The sequence below is a fragment of the Ciconia boyciana genome, chromosome 36 (genome assembly GCF_034638445.1).
Source record: "Ciconia boyciana chromosome 36, ASM3463844v1, whole genome shotgun sequence".
NCBI lineage: Eukaryota > Metazoa > Chordata > Aves > Ciconiiformes > Ciconiidae > Ciconia > Ciconia boyciana.
Window position 1 is genome coordinate 55,189 of NC_132969.1, and position 23,416 is coordinate 78,604.

The following is a 23,416-nucleotide window of genomic DNA, read 5'->3' on the forward strand; positions in this document are numbered from 1 at the left end:
TCTTTGTTAATTTAGGACCCGTTTTGGGGGAGTTTAGGGGGTTTTGGGGGGCGGCTGGGGGGCGTTGGGGCGCGGTTAACCCCCGCTGTGCCGCGCAGGAGGCGGAGGTGGAGCACCGGGTGGCGGAGATGAAGCGTGAGGGCTTCTGGTCGTTGCGGCGCCTGCCCAAGGTCCCGGAGCCGGCCCGCCCCAAGGTCCACTGGGATTATCTCTGCGAGGAGATGCAGTGGTTGGCCGCCGACTTCGCCCAAGAACGGCGCTGGAAGAGGGGCGTCGCCCGCAAGGTGCGGTCTCCGCCCGCGGGGAGGGAGGGGCTCGGCCGATGGGGGAGGCTCAACCTCATAGCAGTCGCTGGAGAAGCTCTGGTGGCATCTCAGAGGGGTTTGGAGAGGATCTGGGGGAGGTTCAGCTTTAGAGAATCTTTGGTGGCATCTCAGAGGGGTTTGGAGGAGCTTTGAGATAAACTCGATTCCTTGGAGAACTTCTGGTGGCATCTCAGAGGGGTTTGGAGGAGCTTTGAGACAAACTCGATTCCTTGGAGAACCTCTGGTGGCATCTCAGAGGGGTTTGGAGGAGGTTTGAGAGAGGCTCAACCCCTTTGAGAACCTCTGGTGGCATCTCAGAGGGGTTTGGAGGAGCTTTGAGAGAGGCTCAACCCCTTTGAGAACCTCTGGTGGCATCTCAGCGGGGTTTGGAGGAGGTTTGAGAGAGGCTCAACCCCTTTGAGAATCTCTGGTGTCATCTCAGAGGGGTTTGGAGGAGGTTTGAGAGAGGCTCAACGCCTTGGAGAACCTCTGGTGGCATCTCAGAGGGGTTTGGAGAGGATTTGGGGGAGGTTCAACTCTATAGTAGCTGTTAGGGAATCTTTGGTGGCATCTCAGAGAGGTTTGGAGAAGCTTTGAGAGAAGCTCATCCTCTTGGAGAACCTCTGGTGGCATCTTAGAAGCGTTTGGAGGAGCTTTTGGGGGAGGCTCAACTCCTTGGAGAACCTCTGGTGGCATCTCAGAGGGGTTTGGAGGAGCTTTGGGGGAGGCTCAACCCGTTGGAGAAGCTCTGGTGGCATCTCAAAAGGGTTTGGAGGAGCTTTGGGGGAGATTCAACCCTATAATAGGTGTTAGAGAATCTCTGGTGGCATCCTAGAAGACTTTGGAGGGGTTTTGGAGGAGGTTCAATCCTTTGGAGAATCTCTGGTGGCATTTCAGAGAAGCTTGGAGGAGCTTCAGGGGAGGCTCAATCCTTTGGAGAACCTCTGGTGGTATCTCAGAGGGGTTTGGAGCAGCTTTAGGAGAGGCTCAATCCCTTGCAGAACTTGTGGTGGTATCTCAGAGGGGTTTGGAGGAGCTTTGAGAGAGGCTCAATGCCTTGGGGAATCTCTGGTGGCATCTCAGAGGGGTTTGGAGGAGCTTTGGGGGAGGCTCAACTCCGTGGAGAACCTCTGGTGGCATCTCAGAGGGGTTTGGAGGAGCTTTTGGGGAGGCTCAACTCCTTGGAGAACCTCTGGTGGCATCTCAGAGGGGTTTGGAGAAGCTTTGAGAGAGGCTCAACTCCTTGGAGAACCTTTGGTGGCATCTCAGAGGGGTTTGGAGGAGCTTTTGGGGAGGCTCAGCTCTTTGGAGAACCTCTGGTGGCATCTCAGAGGGGTTTGGAGGAGCTTTGGGGGAGGCTCAACTCCTTGGAGAACCTCTGGTGGCATCTCAGAGGGGTTTGGAGGAGCTTTGGGGGAGGCTCAACTCCGTGGAGAACCTCTGGTGGCATCTCAGAGGGGTTTGGAGGAGCTTTGGGGGAGGCTCAACTCCTTGGAGAACCTCTGGTGGCATCTCAGAGGGGTTTGGAGGAGCTTTGGGGGAGGCTCAGCCCTATAGCAGCCACCAGAGACTCTCCTGCTCCACTTTGGGCGTTTGGAGGACCCCGTCGTGGGTGCCCCCCACCCACGGGTGGCCCCACCCAGGTGGTGGGGACGGCAGCGATGACACCATGAGAAGCAGCAAGGGGTTGGTGGGGTTTGGGTGGGGGGTTCCTGGGGTGGTTTGGGGGTGCTCGGGAGGACTGGGGGTGGTTGAGGGACCACCCATGGGTGCTTCTCGCTGGTGGGTGCCCCCCACCCATGGGTGCTCCTCTTAGGTTGTGGTGGTGGTGGCACCATGAGGAGCAACACCAGAAGAAGAAGCAGGGGATTGGGGGTTACCAGGAGGTTTTGGAGGTGCCGGATGGCCCAGGGAGGTTTGGGGGTGCCCCCCCCCCACAGTGGGTGCACCCCACCCATGGGTGCCCCCCCACCCATGGGTGCCTCCTCGGTGGGGATGGTGATGCGGGCACCCTGAGGAGCAACAGTAGAAGAAAGAACAAGGATTTGGGGGTGACAGGGGGGTTCCTGAGAGGTTTGGAGATGCCGGGAGGGTTTTGGGTGGCCCGGGTGGAGGTTTGGGTGCCCCCCACCCATGGGTGCCCCCCCCCCCACCCATGGGTGCTCCCTCCGCAGGTGGTGCGGATGGTGATGCGGCACCACGAGGAGCAGCGGCAGAAGGAGGAGCGGGCCAAGCGGGAGGAGCAGGCCAAGCTGCGCCGGGTGGCCGCCGCCATCGCCAAGGAGGTCAAGCAGTTCTGGAGCAACGTGGAGAAAGTGAGGACCTCCCCCCCCCCCCACCCATGGGTGCTCCCCCACCCACGGGTGCCCCCACCCATGGGTGCCCCCCCCGAGCGGCTACCGAGGGTCATGACGTGATTTATGGGTCTCATCAGGGTTCTTGAATGTTCTTCTTTGGGTGGGGAGGAAGCGAGCGGTCACCACGCCCAGGGCACCCATGGGTGCTGGGCAGCACGTGCCTGACACCCCCTCCCAAGGCTACCAACCGCCACAAAGTGGCCACCACCCTCATGGGTGCTCGTCAGCGTGTATCTAACTGCCGTTGGGCTAGCAACGTTTCTGAGGGGCCACCAATTCTTGGTGGTTTGCAACCCCCAGAGCACCCAAGGGTGCTTAGCACCCTGTCGCTTCTCGGCCCAGCCGCCCCTGGGCTACAAATTCCCCCCAGTGACTACCAGCTCCAGGGCTCTCCAGGTGCCCCACAACACATTTTCAATTTTCTATCGGCTACTGAGTTTCTTTATTTGGCTACCACTCTCTGGGACATCTAAAGGTGGTCTGTACCTTATGTGTTCTTAACATGGCTACTATTGGGCTACCAAACTATTTCAGGTGGTCACCACCCTCTCCGTGGCACCCATGGGTGCACAATACCACATATTCAATTACCACAGGCTACCAATGCTCCTTAGATGGCAACCACCCAAGAATGTCTGGTAATCTGTGACTTAATACTCTAGGACTACCAAAATATTTGGGTGGCCACCATCCATTGGGTGTCCCCGTACCCCATCCCTGCTACTCCTGGGCCACCAAACCCCCTGGGTGACCACCCCCCCTGGGAGCACCCAAGGGTGTCCGGCCTCCTGTCGTTGCTTAGCCTGGTCACTCCTGGGCTACCAAATCCCCCTGGCTGGCCACCAGCCATTGGGTGTCCCCACACCCAGTCCCCGTTCCAGCCTGGTCATTCATTGGACTACCAGCCCTCGCTGGGTGGCCACTAACTCCTGGGGCACCCAAGGGTGCCCGGCACCACATCCCCAACCCCCACTGGGCTACCAAGCTCCCTTGGGTGGCCACCATCGCTTTTGGCAGCCATTTTGTCCTGCCATTCTGGTGTGGCAGCACGTGGTCAGTGGGTGGCCAATGAGTGCTCGCAGTGACTAGTTGGTGGTCTCAGTGGCCACTGGGTGACTGTTGGTCCCTTGTGGTGGCCCATGGGGGGCTGTTGGACTCCATGGTGGCCAGTGGGTGCTTCCGGTGGCTGGTGATCACCCGCAGTGGCTGGCAGTGGCCCATTGGTTGCCCATGGTGGCCATTAGGTGGCCACGATGGCCACTGGGTGCCCATGGTGCCTCTTGCGTGGCCAGTAGTCACCCAGAGTGGCCACTGAGCAGCTAATGGTTGCCCATGGTGGCCATTAGGTGCTCATTGGGTGCCCGTGGTGCCCTGTGGTCATCTGTTGGGTGGTTGTGGTGGCCATTGGGTGTCTGTTTGGTGCCCATGCTGGCCACTGGGTGCCCACAGTGGTTGTTGGTTGCCCATGGTGGCCATTGGGTGGCTGTTGGGTGCCTGCAGGGGACCACTGGGTGGCCGTTGGTTGCCCGTAGCGGCTCTTGGTCACCCATGGTGGCCAGTGAGTGGCTGGTGGGTGCCTCCAGTGGCCATCAGGTGGCTGTTGCTCCCCTGTGGTGTCTGTTTCATGGCTACTCGCCACCCACAGTGGCTATTGGTTGCCTGTGGCGGCTGTGGGGTGGCCGGTGGCTGCTCGTGGTGGCTCGTGGTCCTTGGGTGGCTGTTGGTGGCCGTTGGATGGCCGTTGGTCACCCGCAGTGGCTATTGGGTGGCTGCTCTAGCTCTTGGATGGTTTTTGGTTGTCCATGGTGGTCATTAGGTGGCCGTTGGTTACCTGTGTTGGCCTTTGACTGGCTATTGGTTGTCGTTGGTGGCCATGGGGTGGCTGTCGGTTGCCCACGGTGGCTCTTGGGTGGCCTTTGGTTGACTGCATTGGCTGTTGGTTGGCCACCTGTGTTGGCGGTTGGGTGGCTGTTGGTTGCCCATGGCGGTCATTTGGTGGCTGTTGGTTGTTGGCTGTGGCCGTTGGGAGGTTCTTGGTTGCCCGTGGTGGCTGCTGGTTGCTCATGTTGGCCACTGGGTGGTGGTTGGTTGCCCGTGGTCACTGTTGGGTGGCTGTTGCTTGCCTGCAGTGGTCATTGGGTGGCCTTGGTCACCCATGATGGCTGTGAGGTGGCTGTTGATCATCCATGTTGGCCTTTGGTTGCCTGTTGGTCACCTATGGTAGCCGTTGGGTGGTAGTTGGTTGCCTATGGTGGCCGTTTGGTGGCCATTGGATGGCCGTTGGTGACCTGCTGTGGCCATTGGGTGGCTGTTGGTCATCCGTGTTGGCCATTGCTTGCTTGTTGGTCATCCATGTTGGCTCTTGGTTGCCCACGGTAGCCGTCGGGTGGTAGTTGGTTGCCCATGATGGCCACTGGTTGTTCATGGTGGCCATTGAGTGGTTGTTGGTTGCCCATGGTGGCCGTTGGGTGGCTGTTGGCTGCTCATGGCGGCTGTTGGGTGGCATTGGGTGGTATTAGGTGGCCATTGGTGACCCACGGTGGCCGTTGGGTGGCCGTTGGTGACCCACGGTGGCCGTTGGGTGGCTGTTGGTTGCCCATGGTGGCCGTTGGGTGGCTGTTGGTCATCCATGTTGGCCATTGGTTGGCTGTTGATTGCCCATAGTAGCCATCAGGTGGTACTTGGTCACCCATGGTGGTCATTGGTTGCCCATGGTAGCCGTTGGGTGGTAGTTGGTCACCCATGGTGGTAGTTGGTCGCCCATGGTGGCCGTTGAGTGGTAGTTGGTCACCCATGGTGGCCATTGGTTGCTCATGGTGGCCATTGGGTGGTGGTTGGTTGCCCATGGTAGCCGTTGGGTGGTAGTTGGTCACCCATGGTGGTCATTGGTTGCTCATGGTGGCCACTGGGTGGTGGTTGGTTGCCCATGGTAGCCGTGGGGTGGTAGCTGGTCACCCATAGTGGCCATTGGTTGCTCATGGTGGCCATTGGGTGGTGGTTGGTTGCCCATGGTAGCCGTTGGGTGGTAGTTGGTTGCCCATGGTGGTAGTTGGTCACTCATGGTAGCCATTGGGTGGTACGTGGTCACCCATGGTGGTAGGTGGTCACCCATGGTGGCCATTGGTTGCTCATGGTGGCCATTGGGTGGTGGTTGGTTGCCCATGGTAGCCGTTGGGTGGTAGTTGGTCACCCATGGCAGCCGTGGGTTGCTCATAGTAGCCATTGAGTAGTGGTTGGTTGCCCATGGTAGCCATGGGGTGGTGGTTGGTTGCCCATGGTAGCCATGGGGTGGTGGTTGGTTGCCCATGGTAGCCGTTGGGTGGTAGTTGGTCACCCATGGCGGCCATGGGTTGCTCATAGTAGCCATTGAGTAGTGGTTGGTTGCCCATGGTAGCCATGGGGTGGTAGTTGGTCGCTCATGGTGGCCATGGGTTGCTCACAGTGGCCATTGGGTGGTGGTTGGTTGCCCATGGTAGCCATGGGGTGGTAGTTGGTCACCCATGGCAGCCATGGGTTGCTCATAGTAGCCATTGAGTAGTGGTTGGTTGCCCATGGTAGCCATGGGGTGGTGGTTCGTTGCCCATGGTAGCCATTGGGTGGTAGTTGGTCACCCACGGCGGCCATGGGTTGCTTATAGTAGCCATTGAGTAGTGGTTGGTTGCCCATGGTAGCCATGGGGTGGTAGTTGGTTGCTCATGGTGGCCGTGGGTTGCTCACAGTGGCCATTGGGTGGTGGTTGGTTGCCCATGGTAGCTATGGGGTGGTAGTTGGTCGCTCATGGTGGCCATAGGTTGCTCACAGTGGCCATGGGTTGCTCACAGTGGCCATTGGGTGGTGGTTGGTTGCCCGTGGTAGCCATGGAGTGGTAGTTGGTTGCTCATGGTGGCCGTGGGTTGCTCACAGTGGCCATTGGGTGGTGGTTGGTTGCCCATGGTAGCCGTTGGGGGGTAGTTGGTCACCCATGGCAGCCGTGGGTTGTTCATAGTAGCCATTGAGTAGTGGTTGGTTGGCCATGGTAGCCATTGGCTGGTAGTTGGTCACCCATGGCGGCCATGGGTTGCTCATAGTAGCCATTGAGTGGTGGTTGGTTGCCCATGGTAGCCATGGGGTGGTAGCTGGTCGCTCACAGTGGCCGTGGGTTGCTCACAGTGGCCATTGGGTGGTGGTTGGTTGCCCATGGTAGCCATGGAGTGGTAGCTGGTCGCTCACAGTGGCCATGGGTCACTCACAGTGGCCATGAGTTGCTCACAGTGGCCATTGGGTGGTGGTTGGTTGCCCATGGTAGCCATGGGGTGGTAGCTGGTTGCTCATGGTGGCCATGGGTTGCTCCCAGTGGCCATTGGGTGGTGGTTGGTTGCCCATGGTAGCCATGGGGTGGTAGCTGGTCGCTCATGGTGGCCATGGGTTGCTCCCAGTGGCCATTGGGTGGTGGTTGGTTGCCCATGGTAGCCATGGGGTGGTAGTTGGTTGCCCATGGTGGCCATGGGTTGCTCCCAGTGGCCATTGGGTGGTGGTTGGTTGCCCGTAGTGGCCATTAGGTGGCCATTGGTGACCCGCGACGCCCGTTGGCTGACATTGGCTGGCCGCTGGTGACCCGCGGTGGCTTTTAGCTGACCTCGGGTGGCCGTTAGCGAGCCGTGGTGACATCGGGTGCCCCTCGGTGACCCGTGGCGGCCACGGGGCGGCTACCGGAGGCTGAGGCGGGGTGGTCGCGCAGGTGGTGCAGTTCAAGCAGCAGTCGCGGCTGGAGGAGAAGCGGAAGAAGGCCCTGGACCTGCAGCTGGACTTCATCGTGGGCCAGACCGAGAAGTACTCGGACCTGCTGAGCCGCAGCCTCAACGCCCCCCGCGCCCCCCCCGGGGCCCCCCGCCGGGGCCCCCCCGCCCCCCACTCCCACCTCGCCCACCAAGGTGGGTGTCACGGCCGTGGGGACGGGGAGGGGACACGGGGACGCCTGGGGAGGGGGGACCTGGGGGCAAGGCAAGGAGGAGTGGAGTAGCCAAGGGGGGGCTGGGGACGCTCGGGGGATGTGGGGATGGTGGGGGGATATGGGGACGTAGGAGGGGGCATCCCAGGGGACATGGGGACACTGAGGGGGGACATGGGGACACTGAGGGGGGACATGGGGACACTGAGGGGACATGGGGACGCTGGGGGGGACATGGGGACACTGAGGGGACATGGGGACGCTGGGGGGGACATGGGGACACTGAGGGGACATGGGGACGCTGGGGGGGACATGGGGACACTGAGGGGACATGGGGACGCTGGGGGGGGACATGGGGACACTGAGGGGACATGGGGACACTGGGGAGGGGGACATGGGGACACTGAGGGGGGGATATGGGGACATAGGAGGGGGCACCCCAGGGGGACATGGGGACACTGAGGGGACATGGGGACGCTGAGGGGACATGGGGACGCTGAGGGGGGGATATGGGGACACTGGGGAGGGGGACATGGGGACGCTGAGGGGACATGGGGACGCTGAGGGGGGGACATGGGGACACTGAGGGGACATGGGGACACTGGGGAGGGGGACATGGGGACACTGAGGGGGGATATGGGGACATAGGAGGGGGCACCCCAGGGGACATGGGGACACTGAGGGGACATGGGGACGCTGGGGGGGGACATGGGGACACTGAGGGGACATGGGGACGCTGAGGGGACATGGGGACGCTGGGGGGGGACATGGGGACACTGAGGGGACATGGGGACACTGAGGGGGGGATACGGGGACATAGGAGGGGGCACCCCAGGGGGACATGGGGACACTGAGGGGACATGGGGACACTGAGGAGGGGACAGGGGCACCCAGAGGGGACGGAGAGAAGGGAGTAAGGGCACCCATGGGTGCTGGGGAGGGGATGGTGACACCCAGAGAAGGTGGGGACAAGGGGTCGGGGCACCCATAGGTGCTGGGGAAGGGACAAGGGGGACGGGGGCACCTCGGGGTGAGGGGAGGGGACAGGGCACCCATGGGTGCTGGGGGCACCCATGGGTGCTGGGGAGGGGACAGGGCCACCCAGAGGGGCTGGGGACAGGGGGCTCTCAGAGCCACCCATGGGCGCTGGAGAGGGGCCAGGGACCCCACCGCTCCCCCAAGGATGGAGATGATGGGTGGGATCCAGGCAGGGTGTCTGGGTGCCACCCATGGGTGCTAACCCCTCCCTCTCCCCCCTCCGCCGCAGACGGGGACACGGAGCCACCGGATGAGGACGTCACCGAGGGTCCCCCCCCCGAGGCGCGGCGCCGCGAGCTGGAGCTGCTCAAGCGGGAGGGGGAGCTGCCCCTGGAGGAGCTGCTGGGCTCCCTGCCCCCCCAGGTACCCCCCACCCACCTTGGGGACCCCCCCACCCACCTTGGGGACCCCCCCCAGGGACCCTCACCCCTTTGTCCCCACCCAGGCGCTGCTGCGGAGGAACAAGCGGCCCTGGGAGCCCCGCGACGAGGTCGAGGAGTTCGCAGCCGAGCAGGAGGAGGGTGAGGACGGGGGGGGACACGCGGGGGCTGGCACCCATCCCTGGGGGGCTGCACCCATCCTTGGGGGGCTGGCACCCATCCTTGGGAGCTGTTGCCTGTTTTCAGGGTTCTGTCACCCATTTGGGGGGGTCCGTCACCCATTTGGGGGGGTCCGTCACCCATTTCTGAGTCTCTTTCACCCGTTCTGTCACCCATCCTTGGGGTCTGCCACCCATTTCTGAGTCTTTCACCCGTTCTGTCACCCATTCTTGGGGTCTGTCACCCATTTATGGGGCTCTGTCACCCATTCCGTCACCCATCCTTGGGGTCTGCCACCCATTTCTGAGTCTTTCACCCGTTCTGTCACCCATTTTTGGGGTGTGTCACCTATTTATGGGTCTCTGTGACCCGTTCTGTTACCCAGCCTTGGGATCTGTCACTCATTTCTGAGTCTTTCACCCATTCTTGGGGTCTGTCACCCATTTATGGGGCTCTGTCACCCATTCTTGGTCTCTGTCACCCATTTATGGGGCTCTGTCACCCATCCTTGGGGTCTGTCACTCATTTCTGAGTCTTTCACCCGTTCTGTCACCCATTCTGGGGCTCTGTCACCCATTTCTGAGTCTTTCACCCATTCTTGGGGTCTGTCACCCATTTATGGGGCTCTGTCACCCATTCTTGGGGCCCTGTCACCCGTCCCTGGCCTCTGTCACCCATCCTTGGGGTCTGTCACCCATTGCTGAGTCTTTCACCCGTTCTGTCACCCATTCTTGGGCTCTGTCACCCATTTATGGGGCTCTGTCACCCGTTCTGTCACCCATCCTTGGGGTCTGTCACCCATTGCTGAGTCTGTCACCCATCCTTGGGGTCTGTCACCCATTTTTGGGGTCTGCCACCCATTTCTGAGTCTCTTTCACCCGTTCTGTCACCCATCCTTGGGGTCTGTCACCCATTTTTGGGGTTTGCCACCCATTTCTGAGTCTCTTTCACCCGTTCTGTCAGCCATCCTTGGCGTCTGTCACCCATTTTTGGGGTCTGCCACCCATTTCTGAGTCTCTTTCACCCATTGTGTCACCCATTCTTGGGGTCTGTCACCCATTCTTGGGGTCTGTCACCCATTTATGAGGCTCTGTCACCTGTTCTGTCACCCATCCTTGGGGTCTGTCACCCATTTCTGAGTCTCTTTCACCCATTCCGTCACCCATCCTTGGGGTCTGTCACCCATTCTTGGGGTCTGCCACCCATTTCTGAGTCTCTTTCACCCCTTCTGTCACCCATTCTTGGGCTCTGTCACCCATTCTTGGGCTCTGTCACCCATTTATGAGGCTCTGTCACCCGTTCTGTCACCCATCCTTGGGGTCTGCCACCCATTTCTGAGTCTTTCACCCGTTCTTTCACCCATTCTTGGGGTCTGTCACCCATTTATGGGGCTCTGTCACCCATTCCGTCACCCATTCTTGGGGTTTGCCACCCATTTCTGAGTCTTTCACCCATTCTGTCACCCATTTTTGGGGTGTGTCACCCATTTATGGGGCTCTGTGACCCGTTCTGTTACCCAGCCTTGGGATCTGTCACCCATTTCTGAGTCTTTCACCCATTCTTGGCGTCTGTCACCCATTTATGGGGCTCTGTCACCCATTCTTGGCGTCTGTCACCCATTTATGGGGCTCTGTCACCCATCCTTGGGGTCTGTCACTCATTTCTGAGTCTTTCACCCGTTCTGTCACCCATTCTGGGGCTCTGTCACCCATTTCTGAGTTTTTCACCCATTCTTGGGGTCTGTCACCCATTTATGGGGCTCTGTCACCCATCCTTGGGGTCTGTCACCCATTCTGTCACCCATCCTTGGGGTCTGTCACCCATTTATTGGGCTCTGTCACCCGTTCTGTCACCCATCCTTGGGGTCTGCCACCCATTTCTGAGTCTTTCACCCGTTCTGTCACCCATTCTTCGGGTCTGTCACCCATTTATGGGGCTCTGTCACCTATTCTGTCACCCATTCTTCGGGTCTGTCACCCATTTATGGGGCTCTGTCACCCATTCTTGGGCTCTGTCACCCATTTATGGGGCTCTGTCACCCATCCTTGGGGTCTGTCACTCATTTCTGAGTCTTTCACCCGTTCTGTCACCCATTCTGGGGCTCTGTCACCCGTTTCTGAGTCTTTCACCCATCCTTGGGGTCTGTCACCCATTTCTGAGTCTCTTTCACCTGTTCTGTCACCCATCCTTGGCGTCTGTCACCCATTTTTGGGGTCTGCCACCCATTTCTGAGTCTCTTTCACCCATTGTGTCACCCATTCTTGGGGTCTGTCACCCATTCTTGGGGTCTGTCACCCATTTATGAGGCTCTGTCACCTGTTCTGTCACCCATCCTTGGGGTCTGTCACCCATATCTGAGTCTTTTTCACCCATTGTTTCACCCATTCTTGGGGTCTGTCACCCATTTATGAGGCTCTGTCACCCGTTCTGTCACCCATCCTTGGGGTCTGTCACCCATCCTTGGGGTCTGTCACCCATTCTTGGGGTCTGTCACCCATTGCTGAGTCTGTCACCCATTCTTGGGGTCTGTCACCCATTTTTGGGGTCTGCCACCCATTTCTGAGTCTCTTTCACCCATTCTGTCACCCATCCTTGGGCTCTGTCACCCATTTCTGGGGGTCTGTCACCCACACCAACGCTCTTGTCACCCGTCCCTGCGGCTCCGGTCACCCCTCCCGGGGCTCTGTCACCCACTGGGGACTCTGTCGCCCCCCTTGGGTGTCCGGGGCTGGGTGCCCCGGGGCTGTCACCCCCCTGGGGACAGTGTCACCCCCCTGGGGACAACGTCACCCGCCACCCCGGGGCCGGTGTCACCCGCTGGGTCCCCGCAGGCGAGGACGAGGAGGAGACGATCGCGGCGCAGGAGCGGCTGGAGGGCGACGTCGACCACAAGCAGGAGCTGGACGACCTGGCCCGCGAGGGTACGCACAGCACCCATGGGTGCCCCCCACCCAGCACCCAGGGGTGCCCCTCGGCAGCCACACGGGCCCCCGGGCTTGGGGACGCGGGGCGCAGGCACACGCGTGTGCGGGGACACGGCCGGGGGGGACACGGAGCCGGGGGGAGGTGGGGGGGGGTGAATGCAAGGACACGCGTGTGCGGTGACACATGGGGGGGGACAGGGATGTGGGGGGGCACACGCGTGTGCGTGGACACGGAGACACGTGTGTACAGTGACACGTGTGAGTGGCCGTGGAAACAGGCATGTGAAGGGATGTGGGAACGTGTGCAGGGACACGTGTGTGTGTGTGGACATGGGGACACGTGTGTGCAGGGACACGGAGACATGCATGTGCAGGGACACGTGTGTGCGTGGACATGGGGACACGTGTGTGCAGGGACACGGAGACATGCATGTGCAGGGACATGTGTGTGCGTGGACATGGGGACACGTGTGTGCAGGGACACGGAGACATGCGTGTGGACATGGGAACATGTGTGTGGACACGGGGACACTGTGCATGGACACGGAGACATGCATGTGCAGGGACACGTGTGTGTGTGGACATGGGGACACGTGTGTGCAGGGACACGTGTGTGCGTGGACATGGAGATGTGTGTGCAGGGACACAGAGACATGCGTGTGGACATGGGAACATGTGTGTGTGGACATGGGGACACGTGTGTGCAGGGACACAGAGACATGCATGTGCAGGGACGTGTGTGCGTGAACATGGGGACACGTGTGTGCAGGGACACAGACACGTACGTGCAGGGACACGTGTGCAGGGACAGAGACACATGTACGTGCAGGGACACGTGTGTGTGTGGACATGGGGACATGTGTGTGCATGGACACGGAGACATGCATGTGCAGGGACACGTGTGTGCATGGACATGGAGACGTGTGTGCAGGGACACAGAGACATGCGTGTGGACATGGGAACGTGTGTGTGGACATGGGAACGTGTGTGTGGACATGGGGACACGTGTGTGCAGGGACACGGAGACATGCATGTGCAGGGACACGTGTGTGCGTGGACATGGGGACACGTGTGTGCAGGGACACGTGTGGACATGGGGACACGTGTGTGCAGGGACACGTGTGTGCAGGGACAGAGACACATGTACATGCAGGGACACGTGTGTGTGTGGACATGGGGACACATGTGCAGGGACACGGAGACATGCATGTGCAGGGACACGTGTGTGCGTGGACATGGGGACAAGTGTGCAGGGACACGTGTGTGTGGGGACACGTGTGTGCAGGGACATGGAGACATGTATGTGCAGGGACACGTGTGTGCAGGGACACGGAGACATGCATGTGCAGGGACACTTGTGTGTGGACATGGGGACACGTGTGTGCAGGGACACGGAGACATGCATGTGCAGGGACACGTGTGTGCGTGGACATGGGGACACGTGTGTGCAGGGACACGGAGACATGCATGTGCAGGGACACTTGTGTGTGGACATGGGGACACGTGTGTGCAGGGACACGGAGACATGTGTGTGCAGGGACACAGGGACGTGTGTGTGCAGGGACACGTGTGCATGGACACAGAAGCACACATGTGAAGGGACACTGTACATGGGGACACGTGTGGAGGGACACAGATGTGTGTGCAAGGACATGTGTGTGGACACGGGGACATGTGTGTGCAGGGACATGGGGATATGTGTGCAGGGACACGTGTGCATGGACACAGAAGCACGCATGTGAAGGGACACTGGGCATGGGGGACACGTGTGTGTGGGGACACGTGTGTGCAGGGACACAGGGATGTGTGTGCAAGGACATGCGTGTGGATACAGGGACATGCGTGTGCAGGGACATGGGGATGTGTGTGCAGAGGCACGCGTGGGGACGTGGTGAAGACACGTGTGCAAGGACATGCGTGTGTGGACGTGACAGACTTGTGTGTGTAAGGATGTGTGGATATGGGGGGACACGTGCGGGGACACGTGTGGACATGAGGGACACGTGTGTGCAAGGACATGGGGATGTGTGCAGGGACGTGTGCGTGGACACGGGGATACACGTGTGCAAGGACACAGGGATGTGTGTAAAGGGACATGTGTGTGGACACGGGGACATGCGTGTGCAGCGACATGGGGACACGTGTGTGCAGGGACACGTATAGACATGGGGACACGTGCATGCAGGGACACGTGTGCGTGCACATGAGGGACGTGTGTGCAAGGACACGGGGACTTCTGTGCAGGGACGTGTGTGGACACGGGGGACACACGTGCAGGGACACGTGTGGACATGAGGGACGTGCGTGCAAGGACACGGGGACGTGTGTGTGTAGGGACACGTGTGTGGACAAGGGGACACACGTACAGGGATATGTGTGTGTGGATGAGGGACGTGTGTGTGCAAGGACACGGTACACACATGTACAGGGACACGTGTGTGGACATGAGGGACGTGTGTGCAGGGACACGTGTGTGGACATGAGAGGTGTGTGCAAGGACACGGGGACATGTGTGTGCAGGGAAGTGCGTGTGGACATGGGGACACGTGTATAGGGACACGTGTGAACATGGAGGATGTGTGTGCAGGGACATGTGTGGACACGGGGATATGCGTGTGCAGGGACGTGTGTGTGGACATGAGGGACATGTGTGCAAGGACATGGGGACGCGTGTGGACATGGGACACGTGCAGGGACATGTGTGTGGACATGGAGGACGTGTGCAGGGACACGTGTGGACGCAGGGATATGCGTGTGCAGGGACACGTGTGTGGGCATGAGGGATGTGTGTGCAAGGACATGGGGGTGTGTGTAGGAACACGTGTGTGGACATGGGGGACATGTGCAGGGACACGTGTGTGTGGACATGGAGGACACGTGTGTGCTGGGGCACAGGGACGTGTGTGCAGGCACACGTGTGGATATGGGGATATGCGTGTGCAGGGACACGTGTGTGGTCGTGAGGGACATGTGTGCAAGAATATGGGGACGTGTGTGCAGGGTCATGTGTGTGGACATGGGAGACACGTGTACAGGGATGTGTGTGGACATGAGGGATGCGTGTGCAAGGACACGGGGACATGCGTGCAGGGACGTGTGTGTGGATATGGTGGACACGTGTGCGTGGATGTGAGGGACGTGTGTGCAGGGACACGTGTGGACATGGGTATATGCGTGTGCAGGGACACATGTGTGGACATGGGGACGTGTGTGTGCAGGGATGTGGATGTGGGGGGACATGGGGGACATGTGTGCAAGGGCGTGGGGACATGCGTGTGCAGGGACACGTGTGTGGACATGGGGAACACGCATGTGCAGGGACATGGGGATGTGTGTGTGCACAGACACGGAGACACGTGTGCAAGGATGTGGGGACGTGCGTGTGCCAGGACACGGGGACACATCTGCGAGAACATGGGGACACGTGTGAGGACGTGAGGGTATACGTGTGCGGGGACACGAGAACATGTATGAGCACGTGGGGACGTTGGGGACATGCGTGTGCAGGGAGATGGGGCCGAGTAGGGACATGGAGACACGTGAGTTCCAGGACACGTGTGTGCAGAGACGTGTGCTGGGACACGGTGACATGGAAACACGCATGCAAGGACGTGAGAACACACGTGTGCCGGGACACGGGGACGTAGGGACACGTGTGCGAGGACACGGAGGAGACGCGTGTGCAGGGACACGAGAACACGTGGGGGGGGACAGAGGGGGACGCACACACGCGTGTACAGGGAGACGGGGCCACCCACGTGTGTGGGCAGGGGGACGCCCCTCGCCTTGCGTGTGCCAGGCGTGTGCCAGGCGTGTGCCAGGCGTGTGCGTGTTCCGCAGGGGCGCTGCCGATGGAGGAGCTGCTGCAGCAGTACGCCGGTGCCTTCGCCGACTCCGACTGCGACTCCCCCCCCGGCGCCAGCAGCACCCGCTCGGGTAGGGGCACCCATGGGTGCTTGGGGGTGGGGAACCATCTCGGGGCCGGGGGGGGGGGGGGGCACCCCTGGGTGCTGTGTGCGCGTTGTCGTGTGTCCCCCCCCCCGGGTGCTATTGGGCCACCCCTGGGTGCTGTTGGAGCTGTCCCTGGGCGCTGTGGAGCCACCCATGGGTGCTATAGGGTCTCCCCTGGGTGCTATAGGGCCACCCCTGGGTGCTATGCTCCCCCTCCCAGATGCCATAGGGCCACCCCGGGTGACATTGGGCCACCCATGGGTGCTCTAGGACCACGTATGGGTCTAATAGGGTTACTCCTGGGTGCTGTAGAGCTGTTCTTGGTCGCTTTGGGGGCACCCATGGGTGCCATAGGGCCTCCCTGGTGCCATAGGGCCACCCCTGGGTGCTGTGTGCCCCCCTCCCATTGCTATAGGGCCACCCCTGGGTGCTATAGGGCCACCCCTGGGTGCTGTGTGCCCCCCTCCCATTGCTATAAGGCCATCCATGGGTGCTATAGGTCCGTCCATGGGTGCTATAGAGCATCCCTGGGTGTCACAGGGCCACTCTTGGGTGCTATAGGGGTGTCCCTGGGTGCTATAGGGCCTCATGGGGTGCTATGGGGTCATTCTCAGGTGCCGTAGGGCCACCCATGGGTCCTAGAGACACCCCGCCCCTCCAGGTGTCATAGGTAGGGTCACCCATGGGTGCTACGGGGCAACCCCTGGGTCCCAGAGATCCCCCCCCAGTGCTATAGGGCCACCCATGGGTGCCGTAGGACCACCCCTGGGTCCCAGAGTTACTTCCTCCAGGTGTCACCCATGGGTGCTATAGTGTCCCCCCTGGGTCCTAGAGACCCTGCCCAGGTACCATAGGGCCACCCATGGGTGCCACCTCTGGACCCGCCCCCAACACCCGTGTGTGTCCCCCCCAGACTCGCCGGCGGCCGAGAGCGATGACGAGGAGGAGGAAGAGGAAGAAGATGAGGAAGAGGAGGAGGAAGAGGAGGAGGAGGAAGAGGAGGAAGAAGAAGAAGAAGAGGAGGAAGAGGAAGAGGAGCAGGAGGAGACCGAGACGGGTGCCCCCGCCCCCGAGGACCCTTCCCCGCCAGCGGGCACCCAAGAGCACCCAGGGGGGCCCCCGCCGGCCGCCCCCGCCCCCCCGCCGCCCCCACCCCCAAGAAGGAGATCACCGACATCGCCGCCGCTGCCGAGAGCCTCCAGCCCAAGGGCTACACCTTGGCCACCACCCAGGTAACGCCTTCCCCACCCCCAGCACCCACGGGTGCTGCGGGGAGGGGAGTCACCCACCTCCTCACCTTCCTCCCCCCCGCCCCCCCCTCCAGGTGAAGACACCCATCCCCCACCTGCTGCGGGGCACCCTGCGGGAGTACCAGCACATCGGGCTGGACTGGCTGGTCACCATGTACGAGAAGAAGCTCAACGGGATCTTGGCCGACGAGATGGGGTTGGGCAAGACCATCCAGACCATCTCCCTCCTGGCCCACCTCGCCTGCGAGAAGGGTGAGGGGTGGCCCCCACCCACTCCCGGGGCGGCCCCGGTCTCTGCCGGGGCCTCGGGAGGTGTTGGGCGTCTCGAGTGGGAGCTGTTTGGGCACCCTTGGGTGCTGGGGGGGCTTTGTAGGGCCTTTAGGGCTCAGCTCCGTTGTCTTTGGTTGCGCTTGGGTGCTGTGGAGTCTTTGTAGGGTCTCTAGGGCCCATCTGAGCACCCTTGGGTGCTGTGGGGTCTTTGTAGGGTCTTTAGGGCCCATCTGAGCACCCTTGGGTGCTGGGGGGTCTTTGTAGGATCTTTAGAGGTCGTTTAGGTTGTCTTTGTGTACCCTTGGGTGCTGTGGGGTGTTTACGGTCCATCTGAGCACCCTTGGGTGCTGTGGGGTCGTTGTAGAGTCTTTAGGGCACATCTAGGTTCTCCTTGGGTGCTGTGGGGTCTTTGTGGGGTGTTTACGGTCCATCTGAGCACCCTTGGGAGCTGTGGGGTCTTCGTAGGGTCTTTAGGGCCCATCTGAGCACCCTTGGGTGCTGTGGAGTCTTTGTAGGGTCTCTAGGGCCCATCTGAGCACCCTTGGGTGCTGTGGAGTCTTTGTAGGGTCTCTAGGGCCCATCTGAGCACCCTTGGGTGCTGTGGGGTCTTTGTAGGGTCTCTAGGGCCCATCTGAGCACCCTTGGGTGCTGTGGAGTCTTTGTAGGGTCTTTAGGGCCCATCTGAGCACCCTTGGGTGCTGTGGAGTCTTTGTAGGGTCTTTAGGGCCCATCTGAGCACCCTTGGGTGCTGTGGGGTCTTTGTAGGATCTTTAGAGCTCGTTTAGGTTGTCTTTGGTTACCCTTGGGTGCTGTGGAGTCTTTGTAGGGTCTTTAGGGCCCATCTGAGCACCCTTGGGTGCTGTGGGGTCTTTGTAGGGTCTCTAGGGCCCATCTGAGCACCCTTGGGTGCTGTGGGGTCTTTGTAGGGCCTTTAGGTCTCAGCTCCGTTGTCTTTGGTTGCTCTTGGGTGCTGTGGAGTCTTTGTAGGGTCTTTAGGGTCCATGTGAGCACCCTTGGGTGCTGTGGGGTCTTTGTAGGGTCTTTAGAGGTCATTTAGGTTGTCTTTGTGTACCCTTGGGTGCTGTGGGGTCTTTAGGGTCCATCTGAGCACCCTTGGGTGCTGTGGGGTCTTTGTAGAGTCTTTAGGGCACATCTAGGTTCTCCTTGGGTGCTGTGGGGTCTTTGTGGGGTGTTTACGGTCCATCTGAGCACCCTTGGGTGCTGTGGAGTCTTTGTAGGGTCTCTAGGGCCCATCTGAGCACCCTTGGGTGCTGTGGGGTCTTTGAGTGGTCTGTAGGTCCCCACAGGCTCCTCAAGCACCCATGGGTGCTGTGGGCTCCTTATTGGGTCTTTAGATTTCTACTGGCTACCTGAGCACCCCTGGGTCCTGTAGGCTCCTTATAGGGTCTTTAGGTTCCTGCCAGTTCTCTGAGCACCTGTGGGTCCTATAAGGTCCTATAGGGTCTGTAGGTTCTCATGGGCTCCTCGAGCACCCATGGGTCCTGTAGACTCCTTATAGGGTTTGTAGGTTCTCATGAACTTCCCTAAGCACCCATGGGTGCTGTAGATCCTTATGGGGTCTGTAGGTTCTCATGAACTTCCCTAAACACCCATGGGTGCTGTAGACTCCTTGTAGGCTCTGTAGGTCCTCACGGGCTCCCCAAGCACCCATGGGTCCTGTAGGCTCTTTATAGGGTCTGTAGATTGTCATGGGCTCCCCAAGCACCTATGGGTGCTGTAGACTCCTTATAAGGTCTGTAGGTTTTCAGAAACTTCCTTAAACACGTATGGGTGCTGTAGAGGTGTTATAGGATCTGTAGGTTCTCATGGGCTCCTCGAGCACCCATGGGTGCTGTAGACTCCTTATAGGGTCTGTAGATTCTCATGAACTTCCCTAAGCACCCATGGGTGCTGTAGATTCCTTATGGGGTCTGTAGGTTCTCATGAACTTCCCTAAACACCCATGGGTGCTGTAGACTTCTTATAGAGTCTGTAGGTTCTCATGGGCTCCTCGAGCACCCATGGGTCCTGTAGACTCCTTATAGGGTCTGTAGGTTCTGACGGGCTCCTCGAGCACCCATGGGTCCTGTAGACTCCTTATAGGGTCTGTAGATCCTCATGAACTTCCCTAAGCACCCATGGGTGCTGTAGACTTCTTATAGGGCCTGTAGGTTCTGACAGGCTCCTCGAGCACCCATGGGTCCTGTAGATTCCTTATAGGGTCTGTAGGTTCTCACGAACTTTGCTAAACACCCATGGGTGCTGTAGACTTCTTATAGGGTCTGTAGGTTCTCACGGGCTCCTCGAGCACCCATGGGTGCTGTAGACTCCTTATAGGGTCTGTAGGTCCTCACAGGCTCCCCAAGCACCCATGGGTCCTGTAGGCTCTCTATAGGGTCTGTAGGTCCCCATGGCTTCCCTGAGCACCCACGGGTGCTTCCCCCCCACCCTCTCCTGACGCCGCCCCCCCTCCCCGCAGGCAGCTGGGGCCCCCACCTCATCATCGTGCCCACCAGCGTGATGCTCAACTGGGAGATGGAGCTCAAGCGCTGGTGCCCCAGCTTCAAGATCCTCACCTACTACGGGGCGCAGAAGGAGCGCAGGCTGAAGCGGCAGGTGAACCCCAACCCGGGTGGGTGGGTGGGTGGGGGTCCCCCGACACCCTCCCTGACCCTCCCTTGTCTCCCCCACCCCACCCAGGGCTGGACCAAACCCAACGCCTTCCACGTCTGCATCACCTCCTACAAGTTGGTCCTGCAGGACCACCAAGCTTTCCGGCGGAAGAACTGGAAGTACCTCATCCTGGATGAAGCCCAGAACATCAAGAACTTCAAGTCCCAGCGTTGGCAGTCGCTCCTTAATTTCAACAGGTCCGGGCGGGGAGGGTGGGTGGGGGGCACCCATGGGTGCTAGGAGGTGGCCCAAGGGGCTGGGGAACATCTCAAGGTGTTCAGGAAGCCGGGTGTGGTGGCAAACAGCCTGGGGTGCTGAGGGTGTTGAGGCACCCTGGAGATGTTGGGGCACTCTGGGGATGTCGGGGGCACCCTGGGAAGCCGGGGGGACCCTGGAGGGCACCCATGGGTGTCAGAGGACACCCCAAGGGGTGGTGGGACACCTTGGGGTGTTCAGGAAGCCGGGTGTGGTGGCAAACAGCCTGGGGTGCTGAGGGTGTTGGGGCACTCTGGGGATGTTGGGGGCATCCTGGGAAGCCGGGGGGACCCTGGAGGGCACCCATGGGTGTCAGAGGACACCCCAAGGGGCTGGGAAACATCTCAAGGTGTTCAGGAAGCCGGGTGTGGTGGTAAACAGCCTGGGGTGCTGAGGGTGTTGAGGCACCCTGGAGATGTTGGGGAGCACCCTAGGGACGTTGGGGGACACCCATGGGTGCTCGTCCTGGGAGGAGACTGGGTGCTGCCTGGGGGTGTCCCGACACGTGGCTGTAGCTACTCATGGGTGCTCTGTCACTGCCCGGGGGCACCCATGGGTGCTCTGTAGCTGCCTGTGCGTGCTCTGTACCTGCCCAGGGGCACCCATGGGTGCTCTGTAACTGCCCTGGGGTGCTCTGTACCTGCCCAGGGGCACCCATGAGTGCAGTGTAGCCCCACAGGGGCACCCATGGGTGCTCTGTAACTGCCTGGGTGAACCCATGGGTGTGCTGTAGCCCCCCCAGGGGCACCCATGGGTGCTGTGTCACTGCCCAGGGGTGCCCCGTAGCCACCCGTGGGTACCCACGGATGCACTGTAGCTGCCTGTGGGTGCTCTGTAACTGCCTAGGGGCACCCATGGGTGCTCTGTACCTGCCTGGGGACACCCATGTGTGTGCTGTAGCCCCTCCAGGGGCACCCATGGGTGCTCTGTCACTGCCCGGGGGTGCCCCGTAGCCACCTGGGGGTACCCACGGCCGCCCTGTGGGTGCTCTGTCACTGCCCGGGGTTGCTCTGTGACTGCCCTGGGGTGCCCATGGGTGCACTGTACCTGCCCGGGAGCACCCATGGGTGCTCTGTAGCCCCCCCAGGGCCACCCATGGGTGCTCTGTCACTGCCCAGGGGCACCCATGGGTGCTGTGTCACTGCCCAGGGGTGCCCTGTAGCCACCCAGGGGTACCCACGGATGCACTGTAGCTGCCTGTGGGTGCTCTGTAACTGCCTAGGGGAACCCATGGGTGCTCTGTACCTGCCTGGGGACACCCATGTGTGTGCTGTAGCCCCTCCAGGGGCACCCATGGGTGCTCTGTCACTGCCCGGGGGTGCCCCGTAGCCACCCGGGGGTACCCACGGACGCCCTGTGGGTGCTCTGTCACTGCCCGGGGTTGCTCTGTGACTGCCCTGGGGTGCCCATGGGTGCACTGTACCTGCCTGGGAGCACCCATGGGTGTGCTGGAGCCCCCCCAGGGGGCACCCATGGGTGCTGTGTCACTGCCCGGGGGTGCCCCATAGCCACCCGTGGATACCCCCGGCCGCCCTGCGGGTGCTCTGTCACAACCCGCTGTTGCTCTGCGACCGCTCCGGTTGCTCCCTACCCACCCCGATGGTTACGGGGACGGGTGCGAGCGGGCGCCACCCACGGGTGCGGGCGGGCTGACGGGTGTTCCCTCCCCCGCAGCCAGCGGCGGCTGTTGCTGACGGGGACGCCGCTGCAGAACAGCCTGATGGAGCTGTGGTCCCTCATGCACTTCCTGATGCCCCGCGTCTTCCAGTCCCACCGGGAGTTCAAGGAGTGGTTCTCCAACCCCCTGACCGGCATGATCGAGGGTAGCCAGGAGTACAACGAGAGCCTCGTCAAGCGCCTCCATAAGGTGGGGGGCGCGGGGGCACCCCGCTTTTTAAGGGGGGGCCCACGTGGTTGAAGCGGGGAGGGGGTTGAGGCTGGGTTTGGGGTGTAGCCGGCGGAGGGCAGGGGTTATAAGGCTGGTTTGGGTGTAGCGGGGTGTGGGTGGTGCTTGGGGGTGAGCCCTGTTTTGGGGTGAGTCCCGTTTTGGGGTGTAGTCGGGTGTGGGTGTCCCCATTTTGTGGGGTAGGGGGTTGGGGGTGACCCCCGTTTTGGGGTGTAGTTGGGTGTGGGTGTCCCCATTTTGTGGGAGTAGGGGTTGGGGTGACCCCCATTTGGGGTTGTAGTTGGGTGTGGGTGTCCCCATTTTGTGGGGTAGGTGGTTGGGGGTGACCCCCATTTTGGGGTGTAGTCGGGTGTGGGTGTCCCCATTTTGTGGGGTAGGTGGTTGGGGGTGACCCCCGTTTTGGGGTGTAGCCGGGTGTGGGTGTCCCCATTTTGTGGGGTAGGTGGTTGGGGGTGACCCCTGTTTTGGGGTGTAGCTGAGTGTGGGTGACGCTTGTTTGAGGGGGTAGGTGGTTGGGGTTGGGGTGAGCCCCTTTTTGGGGTGAACCCCATTTTGGGGTGTAGCTGGGTGAGGGTGACACTTGTTTGAAGGGGTAGGTGGTTGGGGGTGACCCCTGTTTTGGGGTGACTCCTGTTTTGGGGTGTAGTTGGGTGTGGGTGTCCCCATTTTGTGGGGTAGGTGGTTGGGGGTGACCCCCGTTTTGGGGTGTAGCTGGGTGAGGGTGACACTTGTTTGAAGGGGTAGGTGGTTGGGGGTGACGCCCGTTTTGGGGTGACCCCCATTTTGGGGTGTAGCTGGGTGTGGGTGTCCCCATTTTGGGGTGTAGGTGGTTGGGGGTTACCCCCGTTTTGGGGTGTCTCCCATTTTGGGGTGTAGCTGGGTGAGGGTTGAACCCCATTTTGGGGTAACCCCATTTTGAGGGGCAGCTGGCTGCGGGTAGCCCCAGTTTTGGGGTGTAGCTGTGGGGGTAGCCCCATTTTGGGGGGTAGCTTGTTGGTAGTGCCCCCCCTGTTTTGGGGGT

The 23,416-nt window shown here is 60.8% G+C and overlaps 1 protein-coding gene across 1 annotated transcript in view; it reads left to right on the forward strand.

Moving 5' to 3' along the window:
• SRCAP (Snf2 related CREBBP activator protein) overlaps positions 1-23,416 on the forward strand; it is a 50,809-nt gene that overhangs the window by 1,719 nt on the left and 25,674 nt on the right. Inside the window, 13 exon segments of the mRNA XM_072849075.1 lie at positions 99-284; positions 2,480-2,620; positions 7,380-7,572; positions 8,857-8,990; positions 9,073-9,178; positions 11,998-12,087; positions 15,931-16,026; positions 16,656-16,660; positions 17,010-17,273; positions 17,366-17,543; positions 20,041-20,177; positions 20,262-20,431; positions 22,164-22,356. Coding sequence (XP_072705176.1) covers positions 99-284; positions 2,480-2,620; positions 7,380-7,572; positions 8,857-8,990; positions 9,073-9,178; positions 11,998-12,087; positions 15,931-16,026; positions 16,656-16,660; positions 17,010-17,273; positions 17,366-17,543; positions 20,041-20,177; positions 20,262-20,431; positions 22,164-22,356 — 1,893 coding nt within the window.